This window comes from Mauremys reevesii, linkage group 10, assembly GCF_016161935.1.
Source record: "Mauremys reevesii isolate NIE-2019 linkage group 10, ASM1616193v1, whole genome shotgun sequence".
NCBI lineage: Eukaryota > Metazoa > Chordata > Testudines > Geoemydidae > Mauremys > Mauremys reevesii.
In genome coordinates, this window is record NC_052632.1 from 2,056,050 (window position 1) to 2,072,825 (window position 16,776).

Consider the following 16,776-nt stretch of genomic DNA (forward strand, 5'->3'; position numbering starts at 1 on the left):
GTGCATGTTATTCATGGAAGAAACAAAAGACAAGCTTTGGTGATTAAACATTCTTAAATCTACTTCTGAATGTGAAGCTTTAGAACAGTGAAAACTAACTTGTCTATAATAAGTCTGAAGCACTTGGGCTGCTTTTAGGTAGGGAGGGTATAACGATATATTTTTTTATTTTTAAGCAAAGCAGAATCAATTAAATGAAATGAACTGACTGTGATTCAGGGTCATTATTTTGCATACCTAACAAAATATGAACTGAACAAATTTTCTCCAACAGTGCTTTGTAGTCTCTTATTCTAGTAGGAAGAAATAGCTAAAGATACTGAAATATTTAGTTAATGGAATTCTTGTGTTGACACTCTGGTTTCCCTTGCCTTTTGGAAGGGGACACTGTTGCTATAGGAGTCCACAAAGAACAGCTACTTTTCCTAAAGTAGCCTATTCTTTCTTTTTGACTTCTTTGTCCACATGTATTCCAGTTTTCATGACTCACAAAAAGTGAACTCACTGAAAAATGACTATATGATAACTCTGCCAAAGAAGGTACCAAACTTGGGGCTCTCTACCAAGGATTAGTGCTGGGTAAAGGTGTGAACTGAACTCCAGGTAGCTATTCTACACATCTGAGATTGGAACACCTTAGTGAAACTGCAGATGCTGCTTGAGCTCTGGGAGAGTAGGTTCTGATCTGTGTAGGTGGGTCCCAATATTCTACCTTATAACATGTTCCAGTGCAGTCCAGAACCCATTTAGATAGTCTCTGGATAGAAATGTGCTGTCCTTTCACTCTGTCAAATGCCAGAAACACTCTAGGTCAGGGGTAGGCAACCTATGGCACACGTGCCAAAGGCGGCATACGAGCTGATTTTCAGTGGCACTCTTACTGCCCAGGTCCTGGCCACCGGTCTTGGGGGGCTCTGCATTTTAACTTAATTTTAAAGGAAGCTTCTTAAACATTTAAAAAACCTTATTTACTTTACATACAACAATAGTTCAGTTATATATTACAGACTTATAGAAAGAGACCTTCTAAAAACGTTAAAATGTAATACTGGCACGTGAAACCTTAAATTAGAGTGAATAAATGAAGACTCGGCACACCACTTCTGAAAGGTTGCCGACCCCTGCTCTAGGTGAATTCCTGACTGTTCTTGTTCAAGCCAAACAGTAGGAGAAAGTCCTGACTACATCTTAAAGTTTGGAATCTAGCTTCCTCCCGTGACTGGTATGAGGCTTGAGGAAGAAAACTAGCAGGTGGGTCACTTATTTAGGTGAAAGTCGAGGACTACATTAGGTGAGGACAGGAAAATAGATCCTGTGGTTCTGTGTGGCTGTTGTCTGTGCTGTCAAACCTGCTGATGGGAGTAGAGGAAGGGTCAGAAGTTCATCTCCTCTGTGACCTCTGCCTCTTCCTTGGGGGCTCGGATATCTGTTGGCCTGTATATCTGTTCCTCCTGGAGGTGGGGCTGTATGCCCCCAAAGAGCACAAGGTGGCTCGTGAATCTTTTAGCATATGTAAGACCTCATTGGTATGGGTACTGAGAAGGTCATGATCCACCCTTCAAGGACCCTCAATGGTCATTTGAGCCCCCTTCAGAATACTGGACAACTGCAACCAAGATGCTTTTCATGTAGTAGTTGGGGTTGCTATGGTGCTTATTGACATTTGAGACATCGAAAGATGCTTGTAAGGAGGTGCAAATTACCAATTGCTCCTCAATGATGAGTCTTAAGTTCTTTCCTATTTTCCTGAGAGAGTGTCTCAATAAAATGATGTTCTGGCCCAATTCAGGAAGTTGTATCTAGCCAGAAGCATTTGGCAGTTTGATTGATAGATGTGTCTGTAAATTGGCTGAGGAATGGGCTTTACAGCCAGAGAGGTATTACTTTGGGTGGTCTCTGTTTAGACCTCTTTGGGACAGCTGCAGCCACCAAGGATCCAGGTATGGGGTGATTATAGGAATACTAATACCCCTCCAATGGGACTTAGTAGTGCCTATCTGTCTTCTGTGACATGGGTGTCGCTGATGCTCGGGTCTGCCATAGATCCCTTATTTGTTCCAAGAAACGTTTGATATTTTGGCATTGCCAGTCTTCTGGAAATTGAATACAGGATGTCAAGAAGTATGTGCACCTTCTCTTGCGCTGTTTCTGCTGGAATTTCCAAGATATCAGTCATTCATTGGAGGTGCTCCTGGAAGATCCAGTAATCACCTTACTGGCTTGGAACAGCCTTACTGGCTGGAGTGACAGCCTCATTAGGGATAGGCTGGACATCTGTCTCGTGAAGAAATTTTTGCTCTAAATCCTGGGTCCAGATATTGAGAAGTATGGTGGACCAGTTGCCCTTCTTGATGTGGTCTAAGCTGTGAGGGAGGACCTGGCTTTGGAGGCAGAAACAGTCGATGAAGTCTTTCTGCTGTTGCATCTCCCAACGGCTCCAGAATGGTTGAGATTGTATCTGATTGGGATGTGGTGGTGTAGGTGAGAGAGGATTCCCCAAGAGGGTCCAGGGATGAGTTCCCTCCCTCCCCATCACCTCCTGTTGTCCTGTGGAATTTTGTCTATGTCAGAATGGCTTGGCTCAAAATGAGGAGAGTATGGTAAGTATGTGGGTGACATCTCTCTACTTTACTTGTCTGAGGTGGAGGAGGGAAGACTGCATAGGTGGAACCATTCTCTCAGGCATTGTAGATCATTCCTAATGATCTCGTGTACAAGCTGAGGTGGCTGACCCAGATGCCCCCGGAGCTAGGAGTTTATTAGTGACTACCAATGGCAATTTTGGTAGACTGGTTACTGTTAAGTCTCCTGGTACCAAAACGATCTGCTCTGAATGTGCATCTCACACATTAGCAGGTAACATGGTAGGTGCTTTGGTGCCAGATGTTTTAGTGCCATTGCTTTGGTACTAGTCAAGGCATGTACCAGCTCATGAAACGGTGCAGAGGTCATCTGGAAACCTGCTGGTGTTGAGGTGTCAGTGGCCCAACAGGTTTCAAACTGTCTCCTCTCTACTGGGTGCTGGTGAGGGAGATCTGTCTCTCTTAGCACTTTGAGAGCGGTGTTCTTTCCTCCCTCTCTCCTCATAAATCTGCATCGAGGAGAGTTTGGAGGTTTTTGTTGATTTGTGATGGTTGTATGGGACTAGCTTGATGAGGACTGGACCCAGGGTTTATAGGAGCACTAACTGACACTGTCTACTCTGGCTTGGAGGATACCCCGAGGGACCTTTCCATGAGGAAAACTTTTAGGGGGGATTCCCTTTGTGTGTGTCAGAAAAAGCCTGACATTGAGCATTTGAGCAATACATGTGCTTCATTGATGTGGAAGAAGCACCTCAGGTGTCCATTATTAATATGAATAGTGGCTTTGTAAGAGGGACAGGATCCTGGGGATTTTGATTTCACCATGTCCAGGTGGTATTGTGCTGGAGCACCTCCAATCTAAATTCTGTTGAGTTTTTTTGCCAATGAGTTCAAAAAGTATACGAATCAAAGAATTATAACTACAATGCTGACTTAAAAACTAGCTAGAGAAGGAAATTGCACAGTGCTCAGCCTGGGTTCCAGTTTGTCTTTGGCAGTAAGGAAGTGAAGGCTGGTTGTGGCTGTCCAACCCTTATGCCCTTGGTTACAGGGCACAGGTGAGGCTCCAGGGGACACTGCTGTTCAAAAGAATCTGACTTTGTATGCATGGTGGGAGGGGAGGCAGGCACACCAGAAGTGGAATACTTGTGGACAGTTTCCTAAACAGTAATGGTTTTGTAGGAGAAGTTACTTAGCTTGTTTCCATACCTGGCTGCAGTCAGCTCATTCAAGAAAAGGGACAGATGATGGATTGTATAAATATAATAATTTAGCTCTTGGTGCTTCTGAGAGTCCATAGCACTTTACAAATATTAATCTAACAAAATATCAAGCTTTTGCAGGGCACATGGTAAAGAGTGAGAGTTTAAGTAAAAGTGAAATCTCCAGGAAATCTGTTTTGTAAATTAACAGAATTCTCACTACAAGCTTTAAATGGGAAAAACTCAACACCTAACCTACATGACCAATTTACTGAAAGCTTTTGTTTTCTTGTTGGATGCAATGGTCCCTTATTTTTTTAATGTAATCTTTTGGGATTTTCTATAGCACCTTTTTACCATAGTATCAAAGTCTACATTTTCTTTATTTCTCTTGTAGTACAAAGCTGCTTGGTTTAGATTCTTTTGTTTAGATTGTTAGGCTCTTTGGAACAAGGAGTGTGTCTCAGACTGCGGGTGTGCATAGCTGGACATATGTAAATAAAATAATGGCATTCGAGGTGAGTTGAGTGTACTAAGACCTCATTTTGTGTCCTTACATGTGTTCCATATACTTTTATCTTTTTAGAAATTCTGAAGGGCTTGGCATTTCTTTAAAAGGGAGGTCCATACTCTTCTTTCAACTTTTTATCAAGTGGCACTTGTCCACCTTATGGTGCCTTCTGGCTGTTCACAAAGCCCATTCTATTGATGGACTGAATATCAGAACCACTTGAGGCCCTTTCTGGTCCTGTAACATGTAGGTGAATGGCATACCAGTCTATCCACATGCTATATGCTGCAGAATAAAGCCTCAGATAGCAAGGAATCTTACAGTTATGTCCCAAATACACACTTAAACAATGACTCTGCAAAGCTAGAGAACAATGAAAAATGCAGAACCTATAGTCTCGTTATATCAGTTGGCACTGCACCATCTGTTGGCCATAGATTCTCTTTTTGGAGGGAAATTTTATCCAAAAACACGCTTTTCTGATGTTTCTGGCACATGACGGCTACAAGTCAGTACCACAGAATCATTTGGGTTGATAGGAACTACTGTTTGTTCTCAAATATATTGCTCTTCATTGTGGCACAGTGGGTTTAATTATTCGTAAATAAATCTTGATAAATATTTGTCCATTCTAGCCTTCAATATCTGACACGACTCTTTAGCAGCTATGTTTTATTCCTACCTGTGTTCCTCAGTTTTTAACCTGAATTATCTGACTGCAGGTTAAGCTAACTTTGGCTGACTAAAGTTGATCGGTTCTCTTCATATTTGAAGACTTAGTGTCGTTTCTTTTTCTGTAAACTGAGCATGATCAGTTCTTCTTTTCCTCATATGTCTTTATTTACAAAACTTAACACATGTATTTCTCTCCTGAGTTCTGACCTTTATTTGTTTAAAATTCAGTACCAAAAATTCACGCAGTAATTAACTTAGTGCTAATTAAAGCAATTGTCTCTAACATTTTTTAGATACGAGTGGGAAATGTGTAATGTATCTAAATTTGACTTTCTGCTTGTGAGCAGGTCAGAATTTCCTCTAACCTGTTATGAAACTTTTTGTGCGTCTTCTTGTATATGGATTAATTTTGAAAAGTTCTGAGAATAGGCCAGTGCAGTTCAATAGACGTGTGCACTACCTGGGATTGCTCAAATAAGAAACATGGTGTTGTTTCTGTCCCCTGTGTTTTTGTTTTTTGAGACTGCATAAATGCATGTAGTACATACCTGTGCATGTAATCTTCCAATTTCCTTGTATGTGACTTAGAAACTTTCTGTGGACGCTTCTGCCAGTTAAACTCAGATTTGCTTTCTGTGAATATTAGTGCAATACAAAAGACGTACAAACATAGCTGAAGATAACTCACTTAAAAATTCAAGCAAATATTTGTGGAAAACCTTACTCAGTATTTGCCAATCTCTGTTAATCACATGCTTCAGTAACTTCATCTTTTCTTAAAACAATGCCACTCTCGTAGTGAAATCATCCACTGCATGCACACTTTTCTCTGATACTAATGTTGAAGTGGCATTCTCCCATTCAGTTTTTCTGCATTGAATTGCTTTTTACATATGTGACTTTACATCTGTCATGATTGTGATCTCCTCAAATCTCAATTTTTAGCTTCTCTCCAATATATAAAGATTGTATTGCATTTTAATCTAGTCTCCAATTGCAATTCTTCCAGGTTCATATCTGCAAATTTGATTAGCATATTGCACTTCGTCCTCCAAGTAGTTGATAAATTTATTGAATTGTAGTGGACTCGGACCCCCCTGGATACTCCACTGAACACCTGTTCTCAATTTGACATTAAACCATTAATCTTTTCTCATATATTTTTAGTTTTTGCATCCATTTTGTAGTTCTAATTAGTTCACCTTTTTTGTAGTACCTTATTTCACTGTGGAACTATTCCTCATACCTGCTTAAAAGCATAAGAAGATATTTACTATATTTTTTTAAACTTTAAATCTTAACAGGAAAGTTAGTATAAAGATATAGTAACTACATAGTTCCACAAAAATATTCCAAAGACTCCAGACAGATCTTTGTTGAATTGGACCCATAGACAGCATGGTGCACTCAAGAGACTAGCTGAATTCCTTTGAAGTATTTATACTTCACCACCGTGAGCAGAAAACCACCAATCTGCTTTCTAAGGAGAAGATTTTTTTGAATTTTTGCCAATGTGATGGTAGAAGTCAGGCAAATCTAAGTTCAAAATTCTTCATATTCGTGGATAAATCCTGGCATTTGAGGAAAAGTGAATGGTATTTCTGGATCTTCATATATGGAGCCTTTTATTTAAAACTTTTTTTCTCCAAAGAGTGAAGCCCATAGTAACCTGATACCGTAAGAGCTAGCTGGCATGTGCCACTGACAAGCAGAATTCTCAAAACTCCTTTTAAATGATCAAGTAAATCTTTTTTGCATGGAGATGTTTTTATAAAACAGTATTAGTTTTTCACAACTGACATGGCTACAAGGACTGAAGATTCTAACCTATGGTCTGCTTTGTTAGAATCCTTTTCTTTTCTTTTCTTTCCTCTTTGCTTCTGACTTAATCCTTTGCCTACTTCACAGGCCGATTCTTTGATGAGAATGAATCCCCTGTTGATCCGCAGCATGGCTCTAAATTGGCGGATTATAATGGGGATGATGGTAACGTGGGTGAGTATGAGGCAGACAAACAGGCTGAACTGGCCTACAATGAAGAAGAGGATGGTGATGGTGGAGAAGAAGACGTCCAAGGTGAGCTTGGGCCTTGTCTCCATCCCACTAAAGAAAAATCCACACTGAGTTTACTTGTTGAATTTGTGTACAGCTTCAATATTACTAGCTAATCAAAACTGCCTTAGCATGAAAGAAATGTTCTTCAGGCAGTCTTTCACTTACGTTTATACTTACTGTTTCAAAACCAACCTTATGATGGTTTTCAATACAGTATATTTTAACATTGTATAAATCTTTGAAACAATCTGCTTTATTATGCTAGTAAAGTTAGGATGACTGAAATTTCAGGAACAGTTTTATTTGCCTTCAATAATCAGGAAGTCTCGTAGCTAGTTATTTTGAACACACGCTTCTGCATTCATTAGAACAATTTCAAAGGCATATTAACATGTATTTTGAGAATACTACTTATATCGGTAGTATTCACAACTATCTTAGGATGCTATGTTTGCTGATCATAAAATTATCATTTAGCAGCTAAAAGCTATACTAAACATTTTTGTGCTTAATACACAGATTCAACAGACTTTCAATTCACCCTATTAACTTCAGAACTAGTTAACTCAGTCAGCTAATATCCATTTATATGTGCATGCCTCCATCTTTTGTTCTGTGTGCACTTCAGTGCATTGACTCTTCGTTGCCTGTCTCCAGTTACAGTATTAATGTTGTATAGTAGTGTAGTAGTAGTTTGTGAAAAGTTTGCACAATTTTACGGAGAAATTGTTTAGGGTTCTAAATATATTTCCAACGATCATCTTATTGTAATGAAAAGTTCCCAGATAACAGGGTTTGTACAGCAGGAAATAAATTTGAAAGACTTTCTTCTAAGCATAGTTAATGGACACCTTAAATATGGCTAGAACCAACTGACTAGTGTAGTTGTGCACTTAAATATGCATCATACTGTGGCTCTTGATGAAAATTACTGCTGCTCTTCCAGCATGAGGCTCCTGTTCTTGCAGTTTTGACCAAATGTGACAGGTGCATTTCTAAATGCTCTGGATTACTGTCTTCAGTTTCATCTGAATAGGGCTGCCATGTCTTCAGTTCTAATGGTCTGTAAAACCCACTTTGTAGCTTTGATTTGGAGATCTGACCAAGTAGAAAACATAGCCTGTACAGAAGTATGGGGTTTTTGCTCTGAACCTTACATCTTGGAAAGTTAAGGGAAGAGTCGTATCTAGACACTCACATGTGTGACTGTCTAAACCATGCATCAAGATTTTAAAAAATAGGAGCTTAAAGTTAGGCTTCTGTCTGGTTTTTCAAAAGAGATGAGCATCCAACAAGTACCTACTGAGGGAACTGTTGGATGCTCATCTCTTTTGACAACTCAGACAGGTGACTAAATATGACTCCAGTTTTTTAAAACCTTGGCCATATTGCCTAGCTTTTCATTTTAGCCCCTACAATACTATGACCACTCCTAAATCTTCTCAAAGTGCTACTGTTCTGTATTCCATTCAGTACAGTCCCCCCCGGTCCCCTTTACTGCTGTGCTCTGTGAATCATAAATTGGAGTTGGGGGGAAAAATGATTAGGTCATCTAGTCCAACACTATCTGCCTGTGCAGGATTGTTCCCCTCCAGTATGCAGCTCACTGAGTAGCTCAGTGTGAGAGTTCTTAGGTTGGATTCAGTTTTGACTGACCTTTCAGTAGTAACCCATCGTTATAGTGGTTTGTATTCTACAGAGCAAGTGATGAGATTAAGAGTAAACATCACTTGTGTTGCATGCTATTATAAGCAGCGTATTTTAGTATACTATTTTGTACACCAGTTCTTACAGCATGATTCTATAAGGTATGTTGGTGGGAAATTGAAACGTCAGAGGTACAGAGAACTGTGGTTAAATTTTATTTAATTGAATATGCCTTGGGTTGTAAATTGCTTTAACTTGTTTGTACTTAATATTGATTTGGATCAGCTGGCGGCAAAGAGAAATAGCTTTGTAAAAGTCTTGGACGTTTACAGATATGATGCCTGACAATTCAGTAATCTGGGTTCTGCGGCTTTATTTTGGACTAGCAGACAGGAAACTTAGATTTTTGGAACTCATACTCTACATCAAAAGTGACAATGGGCTAAATTTTTATCAGTAAAGGTTAATGTGTTAACTTGTGAGCATCTGCCTGAGAAGAAGAGTGGCAGATATGATCTTTACAGGTTCAAGATGAAAGAAGTGGCTTGGAACTGAAGGGAAAAGGAAGACTACTGAGTATTTGCTCTGTTTTTCTGTGTGCTGGTTATTTGCCTGATTTTGGTGTACAAATCAATGACAGGGAAAAGCCAACAATACTTTGTTCAGGGGATGCATTAAAATATGTTTAGTCAACACGCTTTTTGGTGACGTCGTCATTGTTGTAATGAGTGGAAGGAAAAAAATCTCAGTGGCCTTTGACTAAAGTGAAACCAGAATGTTTTTGGAAAATATTCTGTGGCTTTAAAGGCAAAGCACAAAATATTGTAGATGCAAACAAATCAAGTTAAGCAGCTCTTGTTTTTTATCACAATATGTTCATGTTCCAGATTGTATTTAATAGCAATATTAATGTGTGCAAATTTCACATTCATATAAGAGAAATCACCCAGGGGATGAAGTCTCCTTGAGTGGCTTTAATATTTTAATAAGTCTTGACACCTGTATTATGAGTCTGGCTCAACTGAAATACTACTGAAACCATGGCAGCCTGGTTTCATTGTAATGTACACTCTGTATTAGCTATCTCTTAAGGAACCAGAGCACATTTTATATAGGTTAAATTTGAGACTTGGACTATTGCAGTATGTAATATGACGGTAAGACTTGTTACAGAATTGTTAGAAAGATACTAACCCTTAAAACTGACACTTTCCAGCTTGCAAATGCAAAGTGCTTTAGGAAGGAAGATTTCAGTTGGAACTTACTGAATAAGACACATTTGAGAGAAGATGTAATTAAACCTCTTCCAGCAGTGAACCTTGCCTGTGTTACTTCTAGGAATGGGAGGGATGCAACAAATATGAAGAAGGGGAGCTCTAAGCTTTGAAATATCTTTCAGAATTTGCCACTGTTGAACCTGGAACTTCAGCTTTCTTGGTTTGAAAGCAGGAAGGAAAAGGCCAGAGCCCCATGTTAGGTTGGAAAGAAGAAATAGAACAGGACAGTAAAGTTTGACAATTGCTGTGGTAGATTGTTGAAGTATTGCAAAGTTTGGTGAACCCAAAAATCTAGTTTGAACTGTGCCATTTAAAAACATTAATCCTTCTGAAATAAGGGACAAGTGTGCCTTCTAGACAAATTGCTGTGGATGCTAGTAAAGTAGCCATGTAAGGGATAAATAGTAAGCTTTAGTTAATTATACAATTGGGTAAAGAAACAGTAACTGAGACACTGGAATTTTTAGAGGGGAAATAGACATAAAGAGTCAAAGCTGGAAAGCAGGAGTGTTGAATGTTGCGATTCTGGAAGAGAAGAGAGAACTCCTCTTCCCTTCCAGTGGTTGAGGATGAAGTTACAAATCTTATCAAAAGCCTACCAACCAAAGGCTGATATGAAGGATGCAATCTGCCATGCAGTGTTCATACATGGTATCTGATTAGAAATTTGACTACTTTCCGGCATCTTGGATTAGCAGTGGGGCTGGGCATTCCCCTCGGATCTCCCCCTCCAAAGAAATCTTTTCTCTCTACTTATGGCTAATGTCTGGCTTAAAATATTTTTTTCCCCAAGTCCTGAGCAGGTAAATGTCATAAATGACATGGTGGATATCAGTCACATGATACCCCTTTCTGCTCAAAAGATGAATGCAGTTACCCAGAAAGGTTACCTGAGAATTTTATCATACACAGTATGATGACATTGAAAATGAATGCACAACAAAGATTGAATTGATCTGAAGATGAGGGAAAACTATAAAAAAAAGTAACACAGCTAATATATAAAATACAAGACTGAAGCCTAGAGTTTGCCGTTTAAAGACTTCATGAGACACTGTACTATGGTGTCTTAGAGGCTCAATTGAAAACTTTAAAATAGCAGACTTCAAAAACACTGATTAAAAGTACAATTTGAAATACTGGGCATGGCTTCCACTGCTTCACAATTAACTGTGCCAAAGATTTTGGAGTGTTCCTCCTTTTTATGCTCATGAGGAAGAGAGAGAAGAAACATATAGCTTGGTTCATTATCAGACCATATACAACTTTTTTGGCAGTGAGAGCGAGACACAAGAATGTAACTTTTCTGCATGAGGTACACAGTTATGTTGTGTGGGTTTTTTCTTGTAATGCACTGTCTGTGAATGTGGGGAAAACTGAAGAAGGCACAAAGTCTCAAGTTCTCCTGGAAAGGATTTGGATCTAATAGGATTGTCTGGCACATTTAAAAGGGACATTCTCAACTGGTAAATATAACCAGTCCTAGAATCTCTTAAAATCAATCAAATCCCTGAAACTCAGCACTCCAAAATAAGGGTATTTAGCACTGTCAAAATCCCACTTCTTCAGCAGAGGCAACCCAAAAAATGAAAACCACTGGGTTTGTAATTAGATACACCTCTACCCTGATATAGCGCGACCCAATATAACACGAATTCGGATATAACGCAGTAAAGCAGTGCTCCGGGGGTGGGGCTGCGCACTCCAGCAGATCAAAGCAAGTTTGATATAACGTGGTTTCACCTATAACGCAGTAAGATTTTTTTTGTCTCCCGAGGACAGCGTTATATCGGGGTAGAGGTGTACAGCCATCATGGAATCTCTGGCCTGTCTACTCTGTTCTTGTGAGCAGGCAGGTTTAATGTGGTGTGCACCCATGTCCGTACCCGCATGTGTCTCTAAGCAGATGTGTACTGGAAAGCTATTTTTAAATGAGTTTCAGTAGTGATCATTTAGTTGTATATTAATTTTGATATGAATATTTCAATTGCAGATGACGACGAGAAAGAACTTCAAATGGACCTTGGAGACTATGGAAAGTCACGCTTCAATGATGTGCTTTAAAGCCAGAATTAATATCTATAAGAATTTGCAACAGAATTGAAGTGCTGCAAAACTGAACCATTTTTGTTTCAGTATTCCTTAAGATCATAATAAAGAAACAATAATAGGTTACTTAAAATCAATTTACTTAATGTTAGTTAAGTAATGGGAGGAGACATAAAATGCTGTGTGTGTGTGTGTGTATATATATATATATATGTACATAGTTGTACTATTGCAAATTGTATTATCAAAATGACATTTCTGTTCTGTTATAGTGAGCCAATTAAATTTAAAGACTGTACCTTACCTGTAATCTTTGCATTTAAAACAAACTAATATATTACCAATTTAGGCTGAATTGTTTCTGCAAATTAGGAAATCCTTGTAAACTGGAGAACTTGTACAGTTTGTATCTTACGTATGGAACAAATATACTGTGGAAACAATTGGACAGCCGAAGGACTCCTTTTATACAGAAATATATTATCTGTATGGATGAAAATACCCCTTTGTTTTCCATGGGTGCTGTATTTTGCAGGTAAGCTTTCAATTGAGACAACTGAGTGAAAATGTGTAAAAATACTTATGGGTTGCACCTTCCTTAATAAATTAAGGACAGAGATAGGTGACTGAAACATTCTACAGCAGCTTTCCAGAAATCAGAGCCATTTAATCTTAGCACACAGTGACCAAAGTTTATATCCATAGTTGTAAATCAGTGGTATTAAAGTAATAGGAACTTGATCCATGCTGGAAGAGGTATGGCTAGCTGATTTCACCAGTCAAACTAAAAACTGAATCAGTATTTTAAAACTTCCCTTAACAAAGCTGTAGGAAATGTATTTGCTAACACCTTTAAAGGTTACAACTGTTTCTTAAATTAGAAGTAGTCTACAACAGTTCTGTATAAATAGTTCACACAGAGAAAACTAAAGGAAAGTATGTGCAGTCTTTGCAATCACTAGATATAATCATATGAACCCTCTAATTTTATGAACAGCTCAAGTCTGTCATTTTAATTTAAAGTTTAATACTCTAATACAGATCTCTTCAAACATTTGACATCTGCACTGTTGCTTTTCTATTTTAGAAGAGTTTGTAAGGTAGATACTTTTTTGTATTCTGGGTTTAAATACTTTCTGAATTCTACAGAAATGGTTTTGTTTACAGTAAGTTCAAATTTAAGGTTATTAACGCTACCTGCTTCTCAAAAAGGGCTACTGTGAATAGAATTTATGGGGCCTATGACAGGGGTGATTGTACTTCGCTATCTCTGTACTCAGGTTCAAATTTAAAATAGCATCATATTACATTTAAGATTCATTGTGGTGATTAAGTGAAAATTTTGAATAAATTTAAAAGATCAGTTTTTTTTACTTCAGTCATTCATTCATTCATTCATTCATGCCCGTCACCCCAACCGGTAACAAGTCTTAAATATACAATAATTTCATGAAAATAAATCTTTGAGAAAATTCTGCTTAAGCATCTGACTTTTTTTTTTTATTAAGACTTGAGCTTGTATACTTAAGCAAGGACTATTCATTACATACTTAAAAAAATTGCATGGTGTGAAAATATATTTTCAACATGAAAATAAAAAGCAAAAAGCTGAACCTGCTCAGTGAGATGCCATAACAATACCCCAATACTATACAGATCTCAAAATTTTAAAACTAGCAGTCTTCAGTAGATACTGTACATGTACACTGCAAGATTTTACTTAAGATTCTTTCAAAATGTAATTTTTGTCCTGAATGAGGTGTTCAAGATTCAGTTACTGAAACCGTTTATTGGGTTCTAATAAATTGTTTTCACTGTCTCATTATTGGCTTTGTGGGCTATTTTAGACAATCGTATGTATCTGAAGTTAATTCTTTTCGCCTTGAATTTTTGTGTGGTGGGGTTTTTTTTGGTTTGTTTGTAGTGATGGATTGCTGAATACTAGCCATGCGTAAGCAAATGCTGTGAGTGAAAGCTGCTGTTTATATGCCAACCAGCATAGTTATTTTGGATGAGACCATACACCTCAAGATATGCTTTCCCTTGTGATTCTAAATACGGGTTATTAACCTAGATTTTCATATGCAGAAAGGCTAGTCCACTGCAGAACCTACCTCTCCTTCTAGGTTGGTTTAAGAAAGTTATAATTTTCCCTTAATACCAAATGTCAGAATGAAATGTGGACAGTAAATATTTAACATCCTGTGGAAACAGTAATTTAGGTGTTGTGTAGGCTTATTCCCCACTCTCCCACTTCAAGTGCAGAAGGTGGGAGCCCGCAAGGATTTGAAAAATTAATACTGGCCACTTCGGGCTGGTATTAAATTCCCAAGGTCACAGCTTCTCTCTGACCTTGGATCGGTAGATGCTGCCACCACCCAAGTGCAAAAAAACCCAACCCCTTTTGAAAACCCAGGAAGGAACACTTGGGAATTCCTTCCTGTGTGCCACCAGCTAATTAAACAACATATGCACAAACCTCTTGGACACAAATCCAATCCTGTTCTTAAAAATGGTAAATTTTATTAAACCCCAAAAGAAAGTAAATGCATTTGGAATTTACACTTTTTACTAGATCTTAAAAGAAACCATTACAAAAAACATCAAGATAGTTCTCTTGAGGTTCAGCTTAAAGGTTACAAGCAAAACAAAAGCATCTGGTGTTAGCACAGAGGCGTCCACAAGCCAATAAGAAATAACCCTTATCGTGTCTTCCTAGACATTCCCTGATTACTTACATATTTGGGGTTTCAGATCACTAGGGTTGAGGTATGATTTGATGCTTTTTCATACCTGGTTTTAAAGCTTCTTACAGCATAGCTCCAGCCCTGTCCTGCTCTGTCCCCTCTCTGGAGAACAACAGACAAAGGGAAGTTTGTTTGTTTGTTTTTTTCCTCAATTTTAAAAAGTTCTAGCCCTCCAATTGGCTCTTATGGTCAAGTGCCCACTTCCTTTCTTTTACCTAGCCAGGGAGACTTTTTAACCCTTTACAAGTAAAGCAAGCAGAGAACAGCCACCAAGAGGGACTTTATAGCTAGCTGGGTGTCCGTAAAAGGGAGCTGTGCCCCCCCCCCCATTTATTACAGGTGGTAAATAAACTGATCATTATCACACTAATTTTAAATGTTCTGAACCTAGATAGGTGTATTATAACAGTCTGTCATCTTAGAGCACTGGTTCTCAATCTCCGGCCCAATCAGCACAGCTGCGGCCCATGTGACATCCTCAGGGCCACACAGGTAGTACTGGATGTGGCCCACAATGGTTAAATAGGTTGAGAGCCACTGGCTTAGAGTAACTTTACTGATATTCTTTTCTTCTTTACTGAAACACCAACTGGACCACACTGCATATACTAAGTATACCTTACATATCTGTCACTATGTAACTCAATGTTTATTTTTCAGATTTAACTGTTCAGTCCTATCTATGTCTGGTTTCTGTGGTTTGTGTGATGATCTCTCTCTGTTACAACATTGCATCAGGAACTCCATAATCCTAACTTTCTTACCTACATTTGGGACTCTGCCCCTTTTGAAGTAATTCCTTTGTCCTATAAAAGATTTCACCCATCTTGTCTCATTTAAAAAAAATGTTTTGCACCAAAATCAGCTGTGTAATTCTGCCATGCACTGGCACCATCTTGATTTGGAATAGGTCTCAATATTTTACATCATCTGTGGCCGCTGTTGCCTGGCAACATTGTTAGCATAATTTCCTCCATTTTATATCTGCCATTTTTAGACCCTAGTAAAATCACTAAAGTGGATACTGGATGGTTGGTGTACTCACCATCTAATAATATTATTGCTATGAATTATAATTAAGCCCCTTTTGTTTTCAGTTTAAACTGATTTTTACAGAACATTTTCTGGATTTTACAAGAAGTATTTGTTTTCCAATTTTCACTATTTTGTATCATTTAAATATATAAAAAATAACTGATTAGGAAAATACAGTACATTGCATGATATATTTATTATGATACATTAGTCTGTGTGTATATGCAAAGCTGCCTGTTGAAGTAAGGCTATGTATTGGTCCAGAAGATACATGCATTGAACAAACAGGCACACAAACTCTGAAGTGTATGTGCACATCTGAACATACTGATGAATCTCAGGCCCCCCCATGTACACACTTCAAGCTGTTAGCAGATAATGGTTTAAAGCTTTGATGCATGAAAATGGGAAGAAAATGAAAATCTATTCTTCTGTCCACTAAAATAAACCCTGATATTTACTGAGAAAAATTCCTAATTTTTGCACTGCTTTTCAGCTATTTTTGATGATGTAATAAACACATTCCTGTGAAAAATATAAAACGAAGGGACAGTCATTGTCAAACTGCTTATTTCATAGTCTTCATTTTTGTGATCTTCAGACAGATTCAGCTTTGACCAAACCATTCAGAAGACAGTGGCAGTCTGTCTGCTGTAGTCAAAATGTGCATTATCCTGTCCTAACATTCAGATTCCTAGGCATGTATAGAGGTCAATAATTTAGATCATGTAGACAGGCAGAAGAAACTATAAATGTCCACACTTGTTCATGCTGTTTTAGATAGGAAAACAGAGGAAGTTTCATGTTGCTACTGCTGGAAGGGATAACCTAATAACTCATTATGAGTAACTCACTTTTCTTTGAAATAAGGCCCTGTATTAAGAATTAAATTTAGATTTCAAAGACAAAAGTGATAGGTATGGCTTATATAGTTTATTTCAAAGTTAATTGAAGCTATAGAATGAAGATGAAAAATGTCAGAGTCTAATCCTG

The 16,776-nt window shown here is 38.1% G+C and overlaps 1 protein-coding gene across 2 annotated transcripts in view; it reads left to right on the top strand.

Annotated features, from left to right (window-relative positions):
• GOLM2 (golgi membrane protein 2) overlaps positions 1-13,552 on the top strand; it is a 31,160-nt gene extending 17,608 nt beyond the window's left edge. Inside the window, exons 9-10 of one of the 2 annotated variants that reach the window (XM_039491974.1) lie at positions 6,882-7,049; positions 11,946-13,552. In XM_039491974.1, coding sequence (XP_039347908.1) covers positions 6,882-7,049; positions 11,946-12,016 — 239 coding nt within the window. In that variant the 3' untranslated portion in view covers positions 12,017-13,552. The remainder of the gene's footprint in view (positions 1-6,881; positions 7,050-11,945) is intronic. The other variant, XM_039491975.1, reaches the window with a different exon arrangement.
• The last annotated feature ends 3,224 nt before the right edge of the window (positions 13,553-16,776 follow it).